Genomic DNA, 21227 nt, shown 5'->3' on the forward strand with positions numbered 1-21227 from the left:
CTTCTTGTTGCCACAAAACACAACAGGGCCAGTTTATTCAGGGCTCAACAGAAATTAGCAGTTATATTTGTCACAGACAAATTCTAATCAGATAGTCAATACTCACAAAGCAATCGATACAGAATTTCAAATCAGTGCAAAAATATACATACAATCAAAATGAAACCAAACACAAATACGTAGCAAAAATATACACAGAATCTCTCTACGAATATAGTATATACTCTGAAGACAAACTGATATTTAAATAAAAAAAGAAAAAGCACACCATATAAATAATTCTTTTACAGTCATTGCGTGTCAGGACTGATCATTCAAAGGCAAGAAGAAGGGGTTTACAAGGCAGACATCTAGAAACTAGTACACAATAAAAACCCTGTTTAAGACAGAAGAACAAGTAAACAAATATGATGTGCATTTCTAGCTTCTGTTTAGGCACACAATGTGGAAACGGTTCACCTAACGGTTATAATTTTACAATTACTCTTGAGCGAATTATTAAGCACACAGATTGCAAAGAGCAAGAACTACACAATAGGCAAACTATTGCAGGTGGTAAATTTTGCATTGTGGCATAATCAGGGGTGCTTTTAAAGCTATTCGCTACTAAACTTTGCTCAGCTTATTTAAATGGGTCTCAAACTTTCTCACACAGTGTTTCTCAGATTGGTTTTTTAAAACCCAGGCCCACTTCTAAGCTTACTGCATTTTCAAAGCCATCTCTTTGGCTGGTGAGCACACACAACCTCTCACACACCAGGACATGTATTCAGCCCACTGTGGGATCTGTGGACTGAGACATTCATTCAACGCCAGCATTAGAGAAGTCCTACAACACAGAACCTCCAGGTCTTCCATAGGAGGAAGCAAGAAGGAAGGAAGCTCAGTGGCCAGAAGATCTCTTTATCTACAGCTTGCAGAGTTAGCAAAGTTTGGGTGGCTGCAAAGCTCAGTCTCTGCTGCCAAGACAAAAATGTGTCTGGCTTTTCCACAGCTGGGCCTAATAGCTCCCTGCAACTTTCCCCCCCATCACCAAAGAGGAAAAAGGGGTAACTCCAGAGTATGAGAACCACTGCATCTACTACCAAAATGAGTAAATGTTTTACAGTTCAAGATGAGCCACAGCACTGAACATATGTGCACAGCATATATTTAGACTTCTAATACCCGACCGCACTGGAATAAAATTGATGTATTTGTAGTGTAGCTGTGGCCTGAAGTTTGCAGTTCCACTAGATTATAGTTCCTATTTAGCCTTTATCGAACAAGAGCAAGAATGTATCTAGACATCTTCCCTTAGTTACAAAGAAATGAGCAGAACCACTTACAACAGATACTAATTTTTGCATTTAACATTTGCCAAATTAAGTTTCTCTCAGCTCATTTCTAACACATTATACTGTTGCTATTTTGGGAAACAGAGCAGTCATGGGCTCTAAAAGCACAAAATTGTGCCTGTCCTTTGTTTGTATAGATTTGGCCAGAATTGGCAGAAAGTGAATAAATTCTAACAAGGCCACATCAGAACAATCTGGTTTAAACAAATTATTGGAAAATTAAAGAAACAGGATCATCAAGAGGTGACCAAACACGAAGAATTTGCACATTATACTCATAGTAGTGGTCTTCAAACTGTGCTGTGGAGGTTAAACCTAAGATTCCTTGCAAGCTGATCAGAGATTCTCTTTGGTGAGATAATACACAATGGTGAACAAGCTCCCCTGAAAGACAGCTTGCCCGCCACAATTAATTGTGCAGTGCAATTCTTTTATGGGGTGTTCCAGGGCACATTCATTATTTGTACGATACAACTCTGAAACTTTTACCAGGCTGGGCCAGTTTGAAAATCACTGACTGAGAAGAATGAGCACAGCTCATTACAGACATATATGGAAATTCAAAGCTAAGCAGCTGTTCCAAGTTCTCTCAACTGTAGATATGCAAGAAGGACCAAGCACAATTTACATAAAATGATTCATGCAATCCACCTCATAACACTGCACAAAGCATTCCCTGCTGAAAAGGACCAGCTTTATACAAACCAAATTTCACTTTCCATATAGGAAATAATGCACACAGTTAGCACATGCAATCACTGTGATCGACACACATGTATTTTAGTATGTCTCTGGACCTCAACTGTCCCAGATTAGGGTTTCCAATCATGTGTGTTTTACACAGGGAAATATGCATGTGTGCTTGTCATATACAATTGCAAGTACATGGGAAATTAAAATTCCCTGCTTGGAAGCCATATGTGTGTATGAAGTTTGGCATGTACTGAAATGTTACAAGAAAATGCAGCATTAAAGGGACCTATAAACATACTTTTTATTAAGTCTGATGGGAAGGGGCAGAACCCTGAAAATAGGTTCTTAGTTGTTTACAGAATGAATATCTGAATTATCATTTACATCAACGCTACTATAATTGCATAGAAAACCTTCCTTATAAATTATCTTCAGAAAATATAAACCTTCTTAAAAATATTCTAATTCAATATTTGTGTCAACACAAACTTTTCTCATCCTGGTCTTCAAAAGAATTTTTTTAAAAAAACAAAAAACCACCCACAGCTTTTGAAGGGTTCTACTTAAGAGGTTGTGTCAAGAAAGGCAATTAATACCATTAACTGTCATAAGCAAGTAGACTGACAAGCCTTCCAGTGGAAGCAGTGCATCGATATGGAAGCTTACAATCAACAGTCACCATTTTGTAAACATTAAATTTGCTAACCTAACTGCATTAAATTATGCTACTGTAAGCAATGCAAAGATTCGCTTTACATTCAACGCAGAACTATAGGAAGTTAAAACCATAACGAATGCAGCACCTGTTCCAGTATAACCCAATTCACAACCTAGTCAGTCTGAAGTACATGGATTTCAGCTACACATTTTGTTGGAAGACTTCCCTAACTTAATACAGACAGACAGACAAAGGCTTTGCGACCGCATGTGATCGAGAACTGGATCTAAGCAATGAGGCTGGGTTGTTTTTAAATCTCTATTTTGTTTCCTCACTCATAATCACCTCCCAAAGCTCCCATGGCCATAGCAGCTTTGGGACAAATTTCAAGTGAGGAAACATTGCAAGCAATAATATAACTCTACCTTCTCTAGCGCCACGCAGACCCAATTTGGGGGAGACTAGCTGATCTGAATCTTACACAACTGTTAGAATATCTGGCTATGGCTCTTTAACATAACATGTTTTTTAGATGTAGTGCTTCAGCTCAGTGTGGCTGTAGATAAAGGGCAGACAGAATCATCACAGTAATTTGTTCCCATGGAACTGAACAGGGCTAAATTTACATAAGAGGTTTGGGAATGACTTAAGTTCTGCTCAGCTCAGGAAGAGAAAGGATCTTTGTACACATTTGATCCAATGCACAGTAGATCCAGTGTGCTGCCCCAATGTCACATTTGCAAAAAGACAGAGCTCCATCTGCATACACCCAAGCTACAAGATCTGTACACCACAAAATTGGAGAGCACAATGTGCTACAGTCCAATACACATTGAGCTGTGTGTGCATTGGTCCCAGTACAAGTGCTGAAAGCTAACACTGTCCGTCGGACAGAATGTCTGTATAACGTTTTACTTTACAAATCTTTAACATGCAGTTTATATATGAGCTTAAAAGTGAACTTTCAGCTAATTTATTAGTAGCCTGCTATATTCCTCTCCTGAATCTCTGAGTGGGCAACAGGAGGTGTGGGGGAGGTAGGGAGGGGGTAGTTAAATAGGTATAAATGAATATACTAGAATTACAAAACTGAATTTCCTGTGGTGTACTTCAGACACGACCTCAGTCCTAAAATGCACTTGTACAAAAAGGGCTTTGTATTAAGCTATACCAAATATAATGCAATTTCTCTTACAATTACAAGTGCAAAACAAAGGTAGCATGTAAACAATGGATGCAGGTCCTGATTTTTTTAAAAAAGGAGTATTGGCTGATATCAATAACGCAGTTGATTTCAAAGATCCCTGCCTGAAGACAGATTACAGCACTACATTTTTGTCAATGCTGACCTAACTTGGACATGAAGATGAGCGCTTTGTACGGTGAGAAAAGCTGCGCTAGTGGTGATAGGGTGTTTTTGTCCTGGAAAGATGGACCATGCATTTACTTCATAATGTATATAATGGTACACACACATCGATTTTAGAAACTCCAACATCTCTGCACACCTGAGTGTGGACTTGTGCATCACATACAAAAACAATGTGTTAATTAGCCACAATCCTGACTCCTGACTCCAATACAGATTAAATGCTAGTTTCATGCAAACCATGGTTCGCAAATCAGAAGCATGTGCTCTCTCTCCTCAATACTCTCCCCCTCTTCCTCCACTGCCTTCCTGGAGTTCACTTTGGTTGCCTTACATTTGTGTCAAACCAGCCATGGTTCCCTTGTAGACTAGAAGCTGAAGTGTGCTTGCAAACCAGGATTACCTCTGCGTTTACTGTGCACCATCACAAACCACGGTTATGCAAAGCCATGGTTAATGCAAGGAAGAGGGAGGAACTGCAAGTTTCTGCAGTTTTGCAGGGAGCTAATGGTACATCTGCACCAGGCCAGAGTAAGGTGAGAAACACGCATGAAAATAATAGTGATGCAGCCTACTATTAGGAAAAATTGGTCCCCATGACAAATCACACAATCACAACTGGAAGCTTCAATGGTTTCAGGAGAAATGATAGAAACTGGCAGGAAATCCATTCCATCTCCAAAAAGACCCTAAATATCTCCCTGGTTTCAAAATTAATTTTCCATGGGCTGTTGTTAGAAAAACACCATTAATCTTTGGATCCCTGTCCATTACCTTAAAAAAGCCTCCAAAAAGCCATGGTCTACAAATAGAGAAAGGCTTACAGACAAACTATCGCTGAAATAGTCCTGTGAACGTACTCAATTACTGTATTATTAGGATGACATGTCACTTGGATTAAATATATGTGAAGAATGCAGCAAAAATGCAGTGGATAAGATTGCATTCTAGGAAGAGCACTCTTTGCTGTGCTCGATGAGCTGTCTCACAATACATCTCCCCCAGACCCCTAATGAGACATTGTTCCTTAGTTCACATGAAGTGGAGAAACTGTAACGCCAACAAGAAGTTCTAGTTCCCAAACACAAAAACCAGATGCACAAGTACTGCTTGGTGTGCCAGCTTTAGCTTGTTCTGGGGCACATAGTTCACATATGAAGGGTTGAGTTGGACCAAAGACAAAACAAGCTGCCACTTGACTTCAAAGTAATCTCTCTTGGGTTGGACTTAGACTTTGTGCTGGAGATGTACTTCTCGTAGGGCACAACTTTACTCTAGCCAAGCAGTTGCGCAAACCAGTACTAAATTGCACAATATTTGTGCATGACAAGAACCAGTCACTTGCTGCAGCTACTTTCTGCCAACAAATTCATAGCATGCTACCGCCATTTATATCACAATCTAAGGGATTTATTTGGGGAAACATACACTCTTCATAAATAGCATATTGTACTGTGCTATTTCACTAATGAGCAGTGAAAATCAACAATATGATAAACCAAGGTAAGAACAGTTTATGCTTTCAGGGAGAAACTATAAATAAATACAGAGCTTGATAACCGAAGAGGTACTGTGAGATAGCTCAAGGCTTTGAGCATATTCAATGAAATTTGATGGTCCCTCCCCAGCCATATGACAAACTGCATCATCCGAAATGAAACTCCCTTTAGTTTTAAAGTAGTATTTCATGGGAGAAGTTGCCATTCAAGAAAAATGAGTTCAAAGCCCCCTTGAATACTTCTATTCTACCTGCACAATATTTTATACCTAGAAGGATCGAACAAGATGAAAAGGTCTTAAATGTCTATTCACATTCATCTGTGTATCAAAGCTCAGAGTTTTTGCAAAGAAAGCACCTGCCAATGTTACAAGAAGGTCTACAAAATATGCAGCATTCCCCAGCTGAACTCTGGTTGGTGTAGAAGTACGTTTAAACTGCAACGTGCTCTAACAATCTGGAAGACAAATACATGTAACAAAGAAGCCACAGTGTTTTGTTTTGTTTTGTTTTTGCTGTGTGGCGCACAGTGCATGAAGAGAGCCTTTGTGTAAACATAGTGCAAATCAGAAATGGACCCACAAGCAACACTGGAAGCTTTGTGCAGATAAAGCACTGGCAATGCGTGGAGCCTCCCTGGGTGGGTCCAGTCCCGACCCCACCCTTTCCCCAGGAGACTCTTGCAGCGGTGACTGCCGCGTCAAAATGACAGTGCTCCAGCAGACATTCCTGTTGTGTAGGAAGAGTTGTTCTGCAGCAATTACGCATGCAATGAGAGAGCTGCTGCAAACCAGAGCAACTTGCGGTTCCTTTAGGTTGCAAAGTGTCCCAGGCATGAATGCCTGGTGGAGCGGGAAAGGAGTTGCTCCCCTTCACTGCTTTTCTGATGCTGTGCATGCCACCGTTTTTAAAAAAGCCATAGTTGTGCACAAAAGCTTGATATGTTCTCATTAACTACATACGAAATGGGGTATTAGAATAGATGACGAGTGCAGTACTGCGGCTACCACAGCCCTCTCAGGATGCTTCCAGATGGACAAAGGCAGCCTAACAGTATTTGTTGCAAAAGCATCTGAAAGATGCAATGTTGCATCTATAGGATTTTGACCCTGTTTCAGGGTACTGCTACTGCTTCTGCATTCAGGAGTAATGATATTCTCTCCATAATTAAATACAGCTTGTATTGGTATTATCAGAAACAATGGTAAAGTCACCAGCTATCTTGCTTAATCTTCCTTCTGCGATTAGCATCCACAGAAAGATACTATCTTCATTTGGACACAATGAAAAACTATGATTTATCTCCTCGTATCCATGCAGTGGCTGATCCCTGAAATGATAGATGATGGTTTTATCATTACAGGAATGAAGTGTAGCATAGTTGTGAGAAGCTCAGAAGCCTTTACTTCCATTTTTGATTAACTAGTTTCACATCATGCCTAAGCTCTAAATGGTGGTCAATTTCAACTATGGTTTACTGAAACATGCCAGCTTCATAACTCATAACCCATAGTTTGTCCAGGTTCAGATATAACAACAAGTTACAATTAATCAAAACTGAAGTAGAAGCTTATAATCTCCTCAGGATAATACTGGAGAAGGAAGTGGGGGAGAGTGCAAGTCTGAGACTTGATGTAGCTTGTTCAGAAACCACAAACCATAGCTTAGCCTTATGTCTGAACAGAGTCTGCATTAACTTTTCCTTGTATGGTCAATATATTTATAGAGCAGGAAATGATTCCCTATAGTTATAAGAAAGGACCTTTCTATATAGCATTTTTATCTGCACAATCAGTACAGCCACATCTAGATCTAGTCACATTAGACACACTTTAAAGACAAACAAACATGTAGACCAGTTCATCAATAGAGAAGAAACTAAGGCATATTTCAACTTAGTGTATCAATACTTAACATAAATGAATGCTGATTTGTTTACTAAATTGTGCCATATTTACTGATTATTGGTTTGCCATTCATAGTCTCTTTGTATGTTAAAATAATTTAGGGAACGAAATTAGAATAATAATTTAGGGAATGAAATTAGAATTTAGGGAATGAAGTAAGAAAAATCTCAATATAGGGACCTGAACTATAAAAATGAAACCTACCGGGGGGGCGGGAGAAATGGAGTAAACCAGAAGCTTGTAGTGTATAGAAAAAGATTGTGCCGTATAAAAATAGATAAAATTATATTAGGTTTTTAGGGTTCACTGGCCATGTTCACACATTAAGCCATCAGAAGAAGAACTTCACCAGAGTTTAGTTTTCCTTTTCTTGAATGTTAGCTAGTCTTGCCTTTCTGGACAAGGGATTGTGGCTTAAAACAAAACTTGTTCATATAACAAGCAGAATCATGGTTTGCAGCTGGCTAGCTTTGAAACTGAGAACCACAATCCCTGGTCTGGATGATAAGACGTTGTTTACCATTACATGTAGACACAGCCATTGAGTAGTGTGGAAGTGTTCATGCAGGCAAATAAAAAAGTAGCTAAATATCTGAGGCACAATCCATACAGAGCTACGCATGCGGGAGGTGATCCCCATTGCATTCAGCCAAGCCTGCCAGCTCTCTGCTGAGTGCATCTTTCCAATCAAGGGAGTGTTGGGTAATTTGTGCTTTGCAGACCTGGGAAGGAGCTGCTGGATCTCTTTTATACGCAGTTTGGAAGAGCCTCCCTTAACTGGAATCTGCCAGGAACATTGTAGTGAACCTTGGCATGGTGGCAGCACACCTAGTGCAGCAGAACATGGGATTGTGCCGCTGGAATGATATCCATTTGCTCCCAATCCTACTTAAAGCATTATTGCACAAGTAATCAGCAACATCACAAAAGTGACAATTTTATCCCTTCACCATGTTTCCCTCTTGGGGAACGCCGGGGTAGCTTTAAAACTCTTTAAGTAGGTTTGGGGTGTTTTTTTAAGGGTTAAAAACTTATTTTATAAAAATAAGTGATGCCCAGGGAGAATAAGGCGAGGAAAACGTAGTATATAAAGAGTACGGCATAATGGGATCTCTGCTCTATTGGCTATGGGCATGAAGCAAAAACTGGTTAATGGTTTATGGAAACGCTACCTAATGCAAACTTCTCCGACCAACATGAGACGCATAAACTAAATCTCATGTCGACTACAGGATAGGCACTGTACAACAAACATGGAAATATAATTACAACAGGCTCTTGTGCAACCAATTCTTAACTTGGAACTGTACAAATACAGTTTTACACCAGGCAGATCCATCTCATCTATAGCAGGTGTGCTGCATTGTTCTGTGGATATCATTTTCCATCAGCGTCCCACTTCATTGACCATCATGCTCTCAGATCTTGAGTCCTTTAAATTTCCTGATTTTTTCTGTTTCTGTTTCGATTTCTTTAACATATGAACCTGTAATAAATATGTTAAAAACAATCACCACAACACAACCTTTCTTGAAATACATCCTTATTCGAAAGAATTTTTTCTTAATGTCGACAAGCAGCTTTACACCCCATTTTCTTCTTTCCCATCTACAGGTATTGGTAAAATACGTAACAAAAGGCTGCTAGAGTAGACTAGAGTTGAGATTTAAAGGTGGGCGTTTAATTGACATGGACTCTTTCAACATTTCAGAGCGTACATGCTAAGAAAACACCCCCATAGCACAGATGTTACTTATTTTTAATCCAGCCATCTTTCTCAAGAGATAACGCAGTGCACCTTAGTGAACTGGATCTGGGCTGTGGGTTAGCGAACCCTACCTTAGACATTGCCCATTTTGGATGCAACATCAATTCTACAAGCTGAAATGTGCAAGAGCATTATGCTTGCAGCAGTCAGCCCTTTCTGGCAGGCTAACAATAAAAACTTCTCGGGTAAATTAACTTACCGTATTTTTCGCCCTATAGGACACACTTTTTTCCCCTCCAAAAATGAAGGGGAAATCTTGTGTGCATCCTATGGGGCGAATGCAGGCTTTCGCTGAAGCTTGGAGAGCGAGAGGGGTCAGTGCGCACCGATCCCTCTCACTCTCCAGGCTTCAGGAAGCTATCAGCAACCCTGGGGAGCCCGCGGGAGTTCCCGCAGGGCTCCCTAAGCTGCAGATAGCAGCCTGCTGTCCGGCGCGCGGGCACCCTGAAGCAGAGCGCCCCTCACACCGGGCAGACATCCACAGCCTGGGGAGCCCTGCGGGCAGACATCGGCCAGCCCCACAAGCTTGGGGGACAGCGGGGAGGCGCAGCGCCGCCATACCGCTGTTCCCCGACCTGGTTTGGTTTCCCCGACCTGGTTTGGGGGGGGAAATAAAGGAAAACTAGGTGCGTCCTATGGGACGGAGCGTCCTATGGGATGAATAATACGGTAATGGAAAATTGTAATGGCCAGAATTGGAAGAAACCACAATTTAAAACCATGCCTGAAATTAGATTTGGATCCTGGTTTCTTCCGATTCTGGTTCAGATGTAATAGGAAACTATGGTAAATTAAGCCAGGAAGACTTCTGTCACAGCATGGCAAGAAGGTAGGGAGGGAGAATGGGGCTGCAGGCACAAAGCTCATGCAGCTTAAGAAGCCAACATGGATTATGTCTGAGCTGGAATGATCTGAAAGATTGTTCTGAATATTTATGGTCCATAGTAGGGTGGTCCAATGCATGACCCGAGTGCAGCAACATTTGACACAAACACACCCAGCCCTCGTGCCACCTTCCAAAAGCCGACTAAGTGAGGCACTGGGCTTTAGAAAGGAAGTGTGAGGGTTATGACAGGGTCCTAGAGTCCACATCTCCTTCCCAAAGCCTAGTTAGCGTTTTCCCAGCTTTGGGAAGGAGGTGGGAGGGCTGTAAGGTAAAGAGACCCCTGACCATTAGGTCCAGTCGTGAACGACTCTGGGGTTGCGGCGCTCATCTCGCTTTATTGGCCGAGGGAGCCGGCGTACAGCTTCCGGGTCATGTGGCCAGCAGGACTAACCCGCTTCTGGCGAATCAGAGCAGTGCACGGAAATGCTGTTTACCTTCCCGCTGGAGTGGTACCTATTTATCTACTTGCACTTTGACGTGCTTTCGAACTGCTAGGTTGGCAGGAGCAGGGACCGAGCAACGGGAGCTCACCCCGTCGCAGGGATTCGGACCGCCGACCTTGTGATCGGCAAGTCCCAGGCTTTGTGGTTTAACCCACAGTGCCACCCGTATCCCGGGAGGGCTGTAGGACCCTGCTAAAGTCTTGCTCCTCCTCCTTAAAGCCCAGCACCTTGCTTAGCCAGCTTTGGGAAGGCAGTGCAAAGGCTGGAGTGGGGGACACACAAATATTAGCCTCCCTCACTCCCCACTTGGCAAGGCAGTGTGTGGCCCACTTTGTATGAAAAGTTGGGCTGCCCTGGTCTATAGGTATAGGGTGTATGCATTTTAATGCCGTATCTCTAGAACATTCCCAACACAAAATGTTTATCAATACCTTTGGTCCTGCTGTAGAAATAATGATCTGGCCTGGTGGCTGGATCCAGGGCTCTCCATCAACTTGTACTGGGATTGGCTTCAGAAGCGTCAACCGGAAGTAGGAGCCCTGGGCTATTCGGATGCCTGACCGTAGACCCCCCTGGACTTGACCCTATGAAGAACAATCAGAACGGTCCTTTCAAAATCAAATATCAATGTAAAGAGAAACCACAAACTTGTTTTACAAGATAAAGTATTGATCAAACTTATAGCATGAGGGTACTAGATATTTACAATTCTGGAAAGCTTTCTTCACATGAAACATTCCCAGAACTGTGACCAGAGAATGTATTTATTGGGGGGGGGGGGAGATGGTAAGAGAATACAGTGGAACCTTGGTTCTCAAACGGCTTAGTTGATGAACAAATCGGCTCCCGAATGCCGAAAACCCGGAAGTAAGTGTTCCAGGTTTTGAATGTTTTCTGGAAGCCAAACATCTGATGCAGCTGTTGGCTATTGTTTCCGGGGCGCCTGTGCCAATCAGAAGCCATGCCTTGGTTTTCAAATATTTCAGGAGTCAAACGGACTTCCGGAACGGATTAAGTTTCAGAACCAAGGTTGCACTGTACTTTGATCACCAATACAGTTTATTTTTACAACCTCTCATTTAGATATCAATTTAAATTTCATTTATGACTTAAGGCATGGGGTGAAAATATTATTATGATTGGCATCACATTGCCTTTACGAGTCAAAGGAAGATATTTTTAGACATAAGGTGCTAATGGTTCTGTTTGATTTAGCCGAATGCAATGACGTTTAACCCTAGACTTACCATGTGAACAACTCCAGTGACACCAACTACTTCTAGTAAGCCATCGTCAATTCTTGGTTTTTCAAACCGATTATCGTTATCAGACCCCCAAAGATCGGCACCAGAACCCCAGCTGGACATAATACAAAATAACTGTAAGTAACAAATTTTTCAAAAGCAAGTACCTTATTCTTTAATCAGTGCAGCATAATATCCTCCTATGGAGAATTATTTTATAACATAACATAATTACATGAATATGTTCCCAGACCAGCAACCTTCATGCTTATAGTTCATACTTCTTACAGAAGCAATGACAGCAGAAGTATGAGGCCCATGTCTTCTACTGTCCAGAAGTGCAAAGAGTCACTTGTGCTTCTTTTGTTGACCCTGTGAGCTGCCCTGACCCATAGCATTAAAAAGTTAGAGAGAGGGTGCAGGAAAGGAGATGCACCCACTGAAGTGAATGGAGCTGGGGATGGGAAACTCCTTAAACAACATGGTGCCATCCAGATGTTGCTCCATCCACCCCAGCTAAAAGGACCAGCGGTCTGGGATGATGGGCGCTGCAGTCCAATAACATCTGGAAGGTACCACTTTGAACCTCTAAGGCGGGGGAGCAAAAAGAGTCCATTCTCATTCAATTAATCATTAATATATGCACTAAACTTATTTTTCCTTCAGACGCCATACTTGTGCCCCCAACCCACCTCCGAGGTAAGCTTCTCATTGCTTACATCAACATAAAACACTCATGTGATGCTTTTTAGTTCTGTGATGTTAAAATCCATACCACACTGAAACAGAATGGTTGCAATTTGACCACAAGGAGGCAAAAGATGTGACAGGCATAGTACTCATTCGGCTGTGTAAAATGCAAATATGTCCTCTCAAGTATGTATTTTACTTTTGGTAGTGGCAGATAAAGCTGGAGTTTGTGCTCAAACTACAACTTTGTTAAGCATGGAGTTAAAGGAACCATAACCAGCTGTGAGCATAGCCCTTCTGTCTAGGAGTAATGATTTGTCCAGAGAGATTTTCATATCGCCATTGGGACCAGAGATCTACAACACACTCTGATTATCAGGAAAGTCAGCAACCTTCAGGCAGACTCTGTGCTTTTGACTTAATGACCAGCAGAGGGCACTTTAGGATACTTCAGAAGACAGCACAAGTTACTAAACGAAGTGGAGGTGAGCCTTTAACCTTAGACTAACTACAAACACTTTACGCTAATCTAGGAACACTTTAAAGGCTCTGGCATGAAGATATAGAAATAAGAAGAGAACGGATATCCTGATGAACCCTAACTCCACCAGCAAGCAATGTATCAGCTAGTCTATCAAGCTGCTTAGCTAGAATGGAGATTTTCCGGTTAGAGCCATATACTATCTAGACTAGACATGATATAGGGACCTTAAGAGATGTAGCTATCATTATACAGTTTATTTGGAGGGGAATATGACTGTGCAAGAAACTAGTTCTGCAGTTTAGGTTGAGTCAGAATACCAGGCCCATAATACATTATCTTTTAATTTACAGAGAAACTTTAGAAAGAAAACAAACATTTCTTATATTTAAAAAAATGTATAATTTTTTTTAAAAAAAATCTCATCAAAACCTTCTTCCAATTCTCCTTAAAAAATTATTATGCATTTGCATCTGACAACTCTTTGAACAGATGCTGATTTATCTAAGGTTTGTCTGGGTCTATTTCATCAAGAACATTAGTAAAACTGGTTTTGTTCAATTCATTTGTGTTGTAACTCTATATTTAAAGGAATAAGAACATACTGATGTAGCCCATGTTTTGCACTTAGGAGGCTGCTGGCATCTCTAGTTTGAAGGGAGGAGGGAAAGAATTTGGAAAACAATGAAAAGCTGTTGCCAACTGGAACAAATGATTACTGAGTTAGGAGGATCAATGGTATGACTCAATATAAGGCAGCTCTTCAAACCGTTGCAAGCTGAATGGACAAAGGCAGAAGGGAGAATGAACAGAGCAGCCCAGACTCTCTGTGTTAACGTGAGTGTGTCTTTACAGATTTCTGAAATGGGCTACACTTTATCAAAATAGTTGGCTCTCTTCAAATCAATGTATTTCAACTCTGCAAACGGTTCTTGCTGACACCTGACCAACTGTGATATACTTTCAGCGTAAGTGAAGCTGAAGCTAAATGGAGGAATCCTATTGAAGAGATTTTGGCTATTAAAATGCAGAACAGGGTGCAACCTTAACAGCAGGATTCTTTTCCTCCAAAAGACAAGAACTCTGACAAAACCGCATGCACAGACATATGTATGGTTTCTACCTGGGAATATTAATGAAAATAAGGCCTTCAATATTTGGAAGCTCAACTTCATGCTGGTCCACTTGAAGTTTTATTTCTTTATGAAGATTTCTTGTGTGGCTCATTTTCTGCAATCCAACTTTTACATAGACACCCTTGTTGTGAAACCTAGAAAAAGAAAGTCTTCATTCAACACAAACAGAACGCTTCATATTGTATCACTGGTTTTGCTTTCCTTGCTGATAAAAAATTGAAGATGAAAATGTATTCAGCGAGTAAGAAAATACTCAGGTGCAGAATATAACTAAAACACAAGCTACACTTTAAAAAAAAAAAGGTTGAACAACATGTACAACTACATACTACAGCTCCCAAGAATGGGACAATTCAAAACAAACCCACTGATCTTCCCTGGTAGCCTGCTGTTTCATAGCATAACCTGGCTAAATACACCCTTAAATGGAAATATCAAAACAAATGTCCAGAAATCTAATCAGGAAATTGAATTCAGAGTGAAAAAAACAGTTTGATCCTGTGAATATTTACTAGGGAGCTATGTTGAAAGTGGTGTTTATGTAATATTTGTGCTTACTTACAAATCTACAATTTAAGCATAGGGGTACACCTTGTATCACTCTTACAAACAACAATTCCACTGCCCCATCAAATCTCCAGAAACCCAAATAGTGCCTACCTTTCTTCAGCTCCCAGTTCATCCATCTCTCCCTTGCCCCCCTCTAAAACTCACTCAAACTAGTTTCTTTGTTCCTGTACACACCCAAACTTAGTTTCCCATTATTTATCCTTAGTGGGGATGATGAGAGGAATGCTTCCTAAGGAGATTCCTAGCCTTTCAAGGCCATATACCCATAAATTCCCTAACAAAGGATGTAACTGGCAGCTTTGCTTCTGATCATTAAGGAATACCGAATAGTCAGAACACCCTAAACTGTGGTCCGAACTTCCAGGCAAGTCCACAACATTCTAATTCATCTTAAAACACACAGATTTTGCAGTGATGGGTTAAGCTGAGGCCAATTAATTATGGTTTGCAGTTGTGAAAGAAAGAAGCTCTTCAGAACAGTCATGTAAACAGATCTTGCTAGTGGTTTAAATCAGATAGGGAAAACCACATTACAGATCCTGCCTACATGGTTCCAATTCACAGAGAGGGTGTGGCAGGAAGCCACAAAAAAGTGCTCCCACACCCACCTGTTTCATATTGATGCAAGTGCAAATAAGGCTTTGCCTACACAATGGGACAATTCCAAGCTAATGTCCATTTATTGATGTACCTGATACCCCAGGGGAAAGTAAATATATATATTTAAAAGTAAATATATATATCTATATATAGGGATTATATATAGAGGCCAAAAATGTTACAGCAAGAACAAAATAATCTTAGGCAGTGTCAAAGAAATAAGCATCCATGTTTTTCTCTGTGAATACGAATGAGAAAGCTTTATCCATTTGCACAAGAACAGGGTCCACATACCTGCTATTGAATTTGTCTGGCTCCTCTTCCCTGGCATGATGAAAACCTAGGCTCAGCTCTGCATCAATTCCAAGGCCACAGTAATTGTTCATTTGCACAATCTAATAAAATAGAAAAAGTAAAATTTTACAACCTAGTCCAGATTTTTTTATTTCCAACCAAGAGAATGGAACATTCACATCACAACCCCTTCAACTAGAGGCAACGGCCGATTCACGCACATCCACTGACACCCAACAACACACACACACATCATGGCAACCCAGAAGAAGCCAGAAAAGGGGGCGTAACAGGGGCGGGATCGTAACAAAATAAACATGAGAAAAATACCTTAGGAGGCTCAGGCTCTAACACGCCATTTTCTGCGCTTTCAATAGCCTCTTGAGCATCTAAAAGGATGGTCCAGCGATCCATAAGCACATCATCAGCTTCATCTACAGATATCAGAATGGAGTATGGATCTTCGCCACTATATCCAGCACCCCAGCGGAGCACCCTCCCCAAGTCATTACCTGTTTTTAAAAAGGACAAGTTTTTGTTAACAACCTATATGAAAGCAAAAGCCCTCACTCCAAAACAGATCATGGCTACTACCTACTTCTGTGCCACATTTTTCTTTTAATGTAATTTGCAAATTTACAATGCTTTAAACTTTTTGTTGCACTTGACCTCATCATTAACAAATATTCTGCTCGCCAGAACAGCAAACCAGAATATTTTCAGGGGAGGAGGGAACCCTGTGAAGTCATGAGTGCAAATAACAATTTCGCATTGCTGTTCCTGAAATCCAGTTTCAAACTCACCTGTTCCCAAAGGTAAAATAGCCACAGACGGCTCTGAACAGGCAAGCTTGTGTCTGATCTCTTCCAGAGCGCCAAGAACCCAACCAACAGTGCCATCACCGCCACACACCAGTATTCGGAAACATGGAATTTGAGAGAATGTGTGAAACCTTCAATATAAAAAGCAAAACACAAGTGAGCACAACATATTTGCAGGAATGCTCTTAAATTCAAACCCACATTCAGGTCTCTAATTATTTAGTGGATATAGGGTTGTAGCCTAAGTCTCAAAAATATGTGTTTCATGTGATCCAAAGTTCCCTTCCAACAAGTTGTGCAATTCTTCGAATGCAGGACCACATGTTTATCTCCAGAGTATTATGGGACTTACCAAGTGGTTTCCAAATGTATATGAAATATGCATAGCTAGACTAATGCTAAAAAGAGAGAGTGAAAAAGACCCCAACTACTAGTACAACAAAGAACCACTGGTAGCAATTTTAATTCATTTTTTTTTTAATAAAAAAGCATTATACACACTTATTTATTTCAACACTTGGAGGGTTAGCTCCCCAAGGAGGCTTTCATCATACTAAAATATAAACAATCCTATAGAAATAATAAAAGGGGCCACTGCTACCTTAAGACTGAAAGATGTAGCAAACAGCAAAAGGAAACTAGATTGACTCTTTAAGTCAGATAATAACAGTTCACTCTAATTTTCAATAAAAGACAAGAAAGATCATTAGACTTTGCAGTTTTCACTCCCAGTTCACACTTGGGACATTGCTGTACAAACAAATGAGCTTCTGTTGCATTTGTTTAACTGCTGCCAAATGCCAGTTGTAAAAATAGAAATGCTATTTATTAAGGCCACCCCTACAGTTCTGTTAGCTGACAGTAAAAGCTGTTGGAAATGGTGAAAAGGTTTATTATTTGACACAAGGGTAATACATCCCCAATGCCACTGAGTCTTTTGGCATTGACAGTGATCATCCTCAGCTGTACTACTACTCACACTGCAGCTGTGCCCAGTTTCCACAATGCAAAGCTTTTGAAACTGATGGCTGGGGTCCAAAGACCTGGACAAGAAGTCCTGCACATCCATGAGGCTTTGGATTGGCAATCTGCAAACAGGAGCTCTACACCACTACTAAAGCATGGGGTTTCAGAAATTATGTATGACGCAGCATAGCAGCTACGTTCAAAGAAAAAACGAAACCCCTAACAAATCCCACTAGACAGCTGCTAAGACCTTGGAAGCACCTTAAACAGTTTTTCAAAACCCAACCCTTGTGTTTGTTTGCTGGCCAATGTTGAAAGCAAGTATGCCTTTATGACTACATTGTGAGAAAACAGTTTTAAGTAAAAATGAACCATGGGTTGGATTCAGCTGAACAGTTGCACTAGCAGGAGCTAAATTAGACTTTCTCTCCCTCTCCTCTAGGGCTGGGCGATATATCATCCAAAATCGGTGTGAAGTCCATATTGTGATGTCGGTTTCACAATTTTTGACCTGGCAATATATCACAAATCATGATGTGTGTGTGCACTATCAAAAATCACTATGTGGGGGCGGAAACCATGAAGCCAGCCAATGCCTCTACATAGCTCCATCCTTATTTCAGACATCAAGCAGCTTAGTTTCAGCAGCTGAACTGTATAATTTTTTTTCAAGACTAGGAAGTGGAAGAATGAAAGCAAGGAGCCCAACATACCATTAAAGTACCACTTGTAATAATAATAATAATAATAATAATAATAATAATAATAATAATACATTAACAGAGATATCTGAATTGGGCAAAACCTAATAATTACCCAGGCAGTGGTCCTCCATTCGTTAGTTCAAAGACTTGATGAGGATTTAACAGTTTTCTAAAACTGTAGAGCAAAGCCCGGCCTTTAAGTCCTCCACTCTTTGGATTCACAAATACAAGCAATGGGCAGCAGTTCTGAGGAAGGTTGGTTTGCTAGAAGAGGGGGAAAGCAGTGGTTAAACAACGCTGCACATGTGCTCAAACAGACACCATTCCAAAAATACCCAATGAAGTCTAAAAAAGGAAAACATAAAACATGGGCTTCTAAGAGGCTCAGGGCACTATCTACTTTACCTCATTCTCAGTTTTAGGTTTTTTCACTGCAGCATTAAAAAGAAACAATTTTAAGAATTATAGGGGTGTTTTTGCCCCTCTTTTTTGTAAATGCAAGCAATGCAGGAGCTCGGCACTTAAGGCTAAATAAGGAACTAAACCATTTCCTACAATATAAATCATGCAAATTCTGTACTTTTTGGAAGTAATATGTACACAGGTGGTGAACTATAATTTAGCACTTCTACACATTTATTTATTAGATGTATATACTGCTTTTCATCTGAGGACCACAGGGCGGTTTACAGTATAAAAACACAAAAATACATAACACAATAAAAACCAGACAATACTCCTCCAGTTTAAAAGGCTATAGAAGAGGACTGTTTTTGCCTGGTGCCTGAAGATATGTAATCAAGGCGCCAGGCAAGCCTCCCTGGGGAGAGCATCCCACAAACACATTAACAAGCAACAGCTTTCAGCTCATTTATTATGTCTGAGGTGGTTCATAAACATTATTGCAGCTTACAACTAACTTGCAAACCATGAAGATCTTGTAAGATAATCAGGTGGTGGCATATCTAACAGCGCCCAGTAAGAGGGCAGCTCCATACTTCAACTGTAACAGCAACCATCATGTTTTCTGTTTGAAGTAGAATCAACATGTTTGCTTCTTTAAATATATCCCTGGGATGAATGATGGGGCTGGGGCTTCGGCAGGTGTACACAACTTGTTTAAAAAGATATGTATATGCTGTTCCTACTGCACCCACTTGCTCCAAACAAGACTTAGCCTACCCACACCAATAATGTTTTCTTACATAAAATGCGGTGCCACTCTGAGCTCATGACAGAGGCAAGACTGCAACAATCCTCAATTTATAATCGGAATTGAGGATAAGGTACTGATTGTTTCAGGCAGCTGCTAAAACACATGGACAGCTTGCTTCTATCTCTGTAGGCAACTGGTAATCATACCAGCAATGGAAGAAAGCAACTTTTGTTAGCTTAGGCAAATAAGAGCTGGCAGCTACAGAGAGAGATTTATTCTGCATAGAATGAATGACCTAACACAACCAAACCCAGATCTGTTTGTGCCTACAGATCAACAATGGCAGGATACATCATGAGATGTATCAGGCATCACACCATGGTTCGCACTAACCACAATTTGGAACTGAAAAAATGCTGAGCTGCTGACCACACTGGCAAACTATGTTTTAGAACAGGTTCTCTGCTTTGGTTTTCCATTTGTTCAAAACTTAAGATGCACAGGTCACCAGAGGCAAGCAACAGTGCTAACTACTGGTTGGTAAATTCAGGTATCACATGTAAACCACGGTTAGCACAATTCATGATTTGCTAACCCCCTCCAGACCATAGTTTCAAATTATGGTCTGCTGGCCAATCATAAACCACCATTTATCCTTAGCCATTGGTACTTACTTCATTGTTACTTAATTGTTGGTTTAAATTTACACACATACACCTGAAAAAGAACCCCAGAGTCTAAAAGACTGTAGCATTTTTAACTAGCTAGTTCAGATAGGAATACTATTCTGCTTCTATATTCTATATGCACTAGAATAGCTCTTCCCTTTTAATCATTAGAATACTTGGCATGATTACAATGGGCCTCAACTTCCTAGTGATTGTATGTGGAGTGAAACAAATGTGAAACCACTATAATTACATAAACATTAGTGCTTCTGAATCCACTTTTGGTTAACAGCAGTTGAGCATGTTGTTCAAATCACAAACCATGGTTTGTCTTAACTATGGTTAGTTAAATCAGGATAGCTCATACAGTATGGTTTGAAGTTAGCTTGTTTCCATTAACCCTAGCTAAGATTAGCCACACTCTGGGTCCAGATGACAGCAGTCTAAAATGGAAGAAAGAGCTTTTAAAGTCCTCCTCATGGCCATGCTGCTGAAGAAAGGGGGCAGGAGCGCAAGAGCAAAGCTCACTGCAGTTTCTTCTAGTATTACTAAACTATAGCTTAGCATTACGTGTGTGTGACTTTCATGCTTTACTTTCCATTAAGGAAAAGCTCAATATAAGAAGCCACTCCTGTTTATCTTTGCATCTCTCTTCCTGCAGCAGTTTCCCCTGCTCTTCACTCTCACAATTCTCAGAGAAAATGAGAGCCATGCAGGGATAAACAGAGAACATCAACCAGTAGCTCCTCTGTTCCCATGTGTGATCTTAAATTTTCTTGGCCTGTAGATGGGGGAGACTTCAGTCATCTGAAAGGCAAAGCTGCTGAGATGAAGAGCAGGGTTTACCAGCACAGTACTTCCTATGATGCCTGCAAACAATTTCAGTAAATACCCCCATTAAAAATCATAATGCATATTATTTGCTCTTCTTGTGCAGTTCCTGTTTGCACAGGTTCAGCCTGTCCTATATGCTCCCATGGCACCCAATTTGTGTTATGCCCCAACTCGACGACAGTCATTTTGTTACTGGTGCCTCTGAAACTTTCTCAAAATTCCGAACGTGCCCACTGGCCTGAACAAGTTGGTGAATGCTGGTGTAACCTGACTCTTATTTATGTTAATCCAATTTCTGCATTAAAATAATATGCACAGGGGCCTCTGCAACGGTGATGGAAAAACAGCAAGAACTGTCGCTCTCGCCGTTTATCTTCAAGTGAGAATGGAGGCTTTCCAAAAGCTTCATTATAAATCAAAGATATATGCAACTACGCCCATTATTCATCAGGCAATCTTCAAAGCCTATATTTAGAATGCCATTTTTCCTACACTTCATAAGAA

The 21227-nt window shown here is 40.7% G+C and overlaps 1 protein-coding gene across 1 annotated transcript in view; it reads right to left on the minus strand.

Annotated features, from left to right (window-relative positions):
* Window positions 1-32: 32 nt before the first annotated feature.
* Window positions 33-21227, minus strand: part of DGKQ (diacylglycerol kinase theta) — a 70606-nt gene continuing 49411 nt past the window's right edge. The window contains exons 16-23 of the mRNA XM_083593039.1: window positions 18178-18329; window positions 16378-16526; window positions 15905-16086; window positions 15575-15675; window positions 14098-14244; window positions 11807-11918; window positions 10991-11143; window positions 33-8948 (exon numbers count right to left, since the gene is read on the minus strand). Coding sequence (XP_083449165.1) covers window positions 8850-8948; window positions 10991-11143; window positions 11807-11918; window positions 14098-14244; window positions 15575-15675; window positions 15905-16086; window positions 16378-16526; window positions 18178-18329 — 1095 coding nt within the window. The 3' untranslated portion in view covers window positions 33-8849. The remainder of the gene's footprint in view (window positions 8949-10990; window positions 11144-11806; window positions 11919-14097; window positions 14245-15574; window positions 15676-15904; window positions 16087-16377; window positions 16527-18177; window positions 18330-21227) is intronic.

This window comes from Podarcis filfolensis (genome assembly GCF_964270895.1).
Source record: "Podarcis filfolensis genome assembly, chromosome: 17".
NCBI lineage: Eukaryota > Metazoa > Chordata > Lepidosauria > Squamata > Lacertidae > Podarcis > Podarcis filfolensis.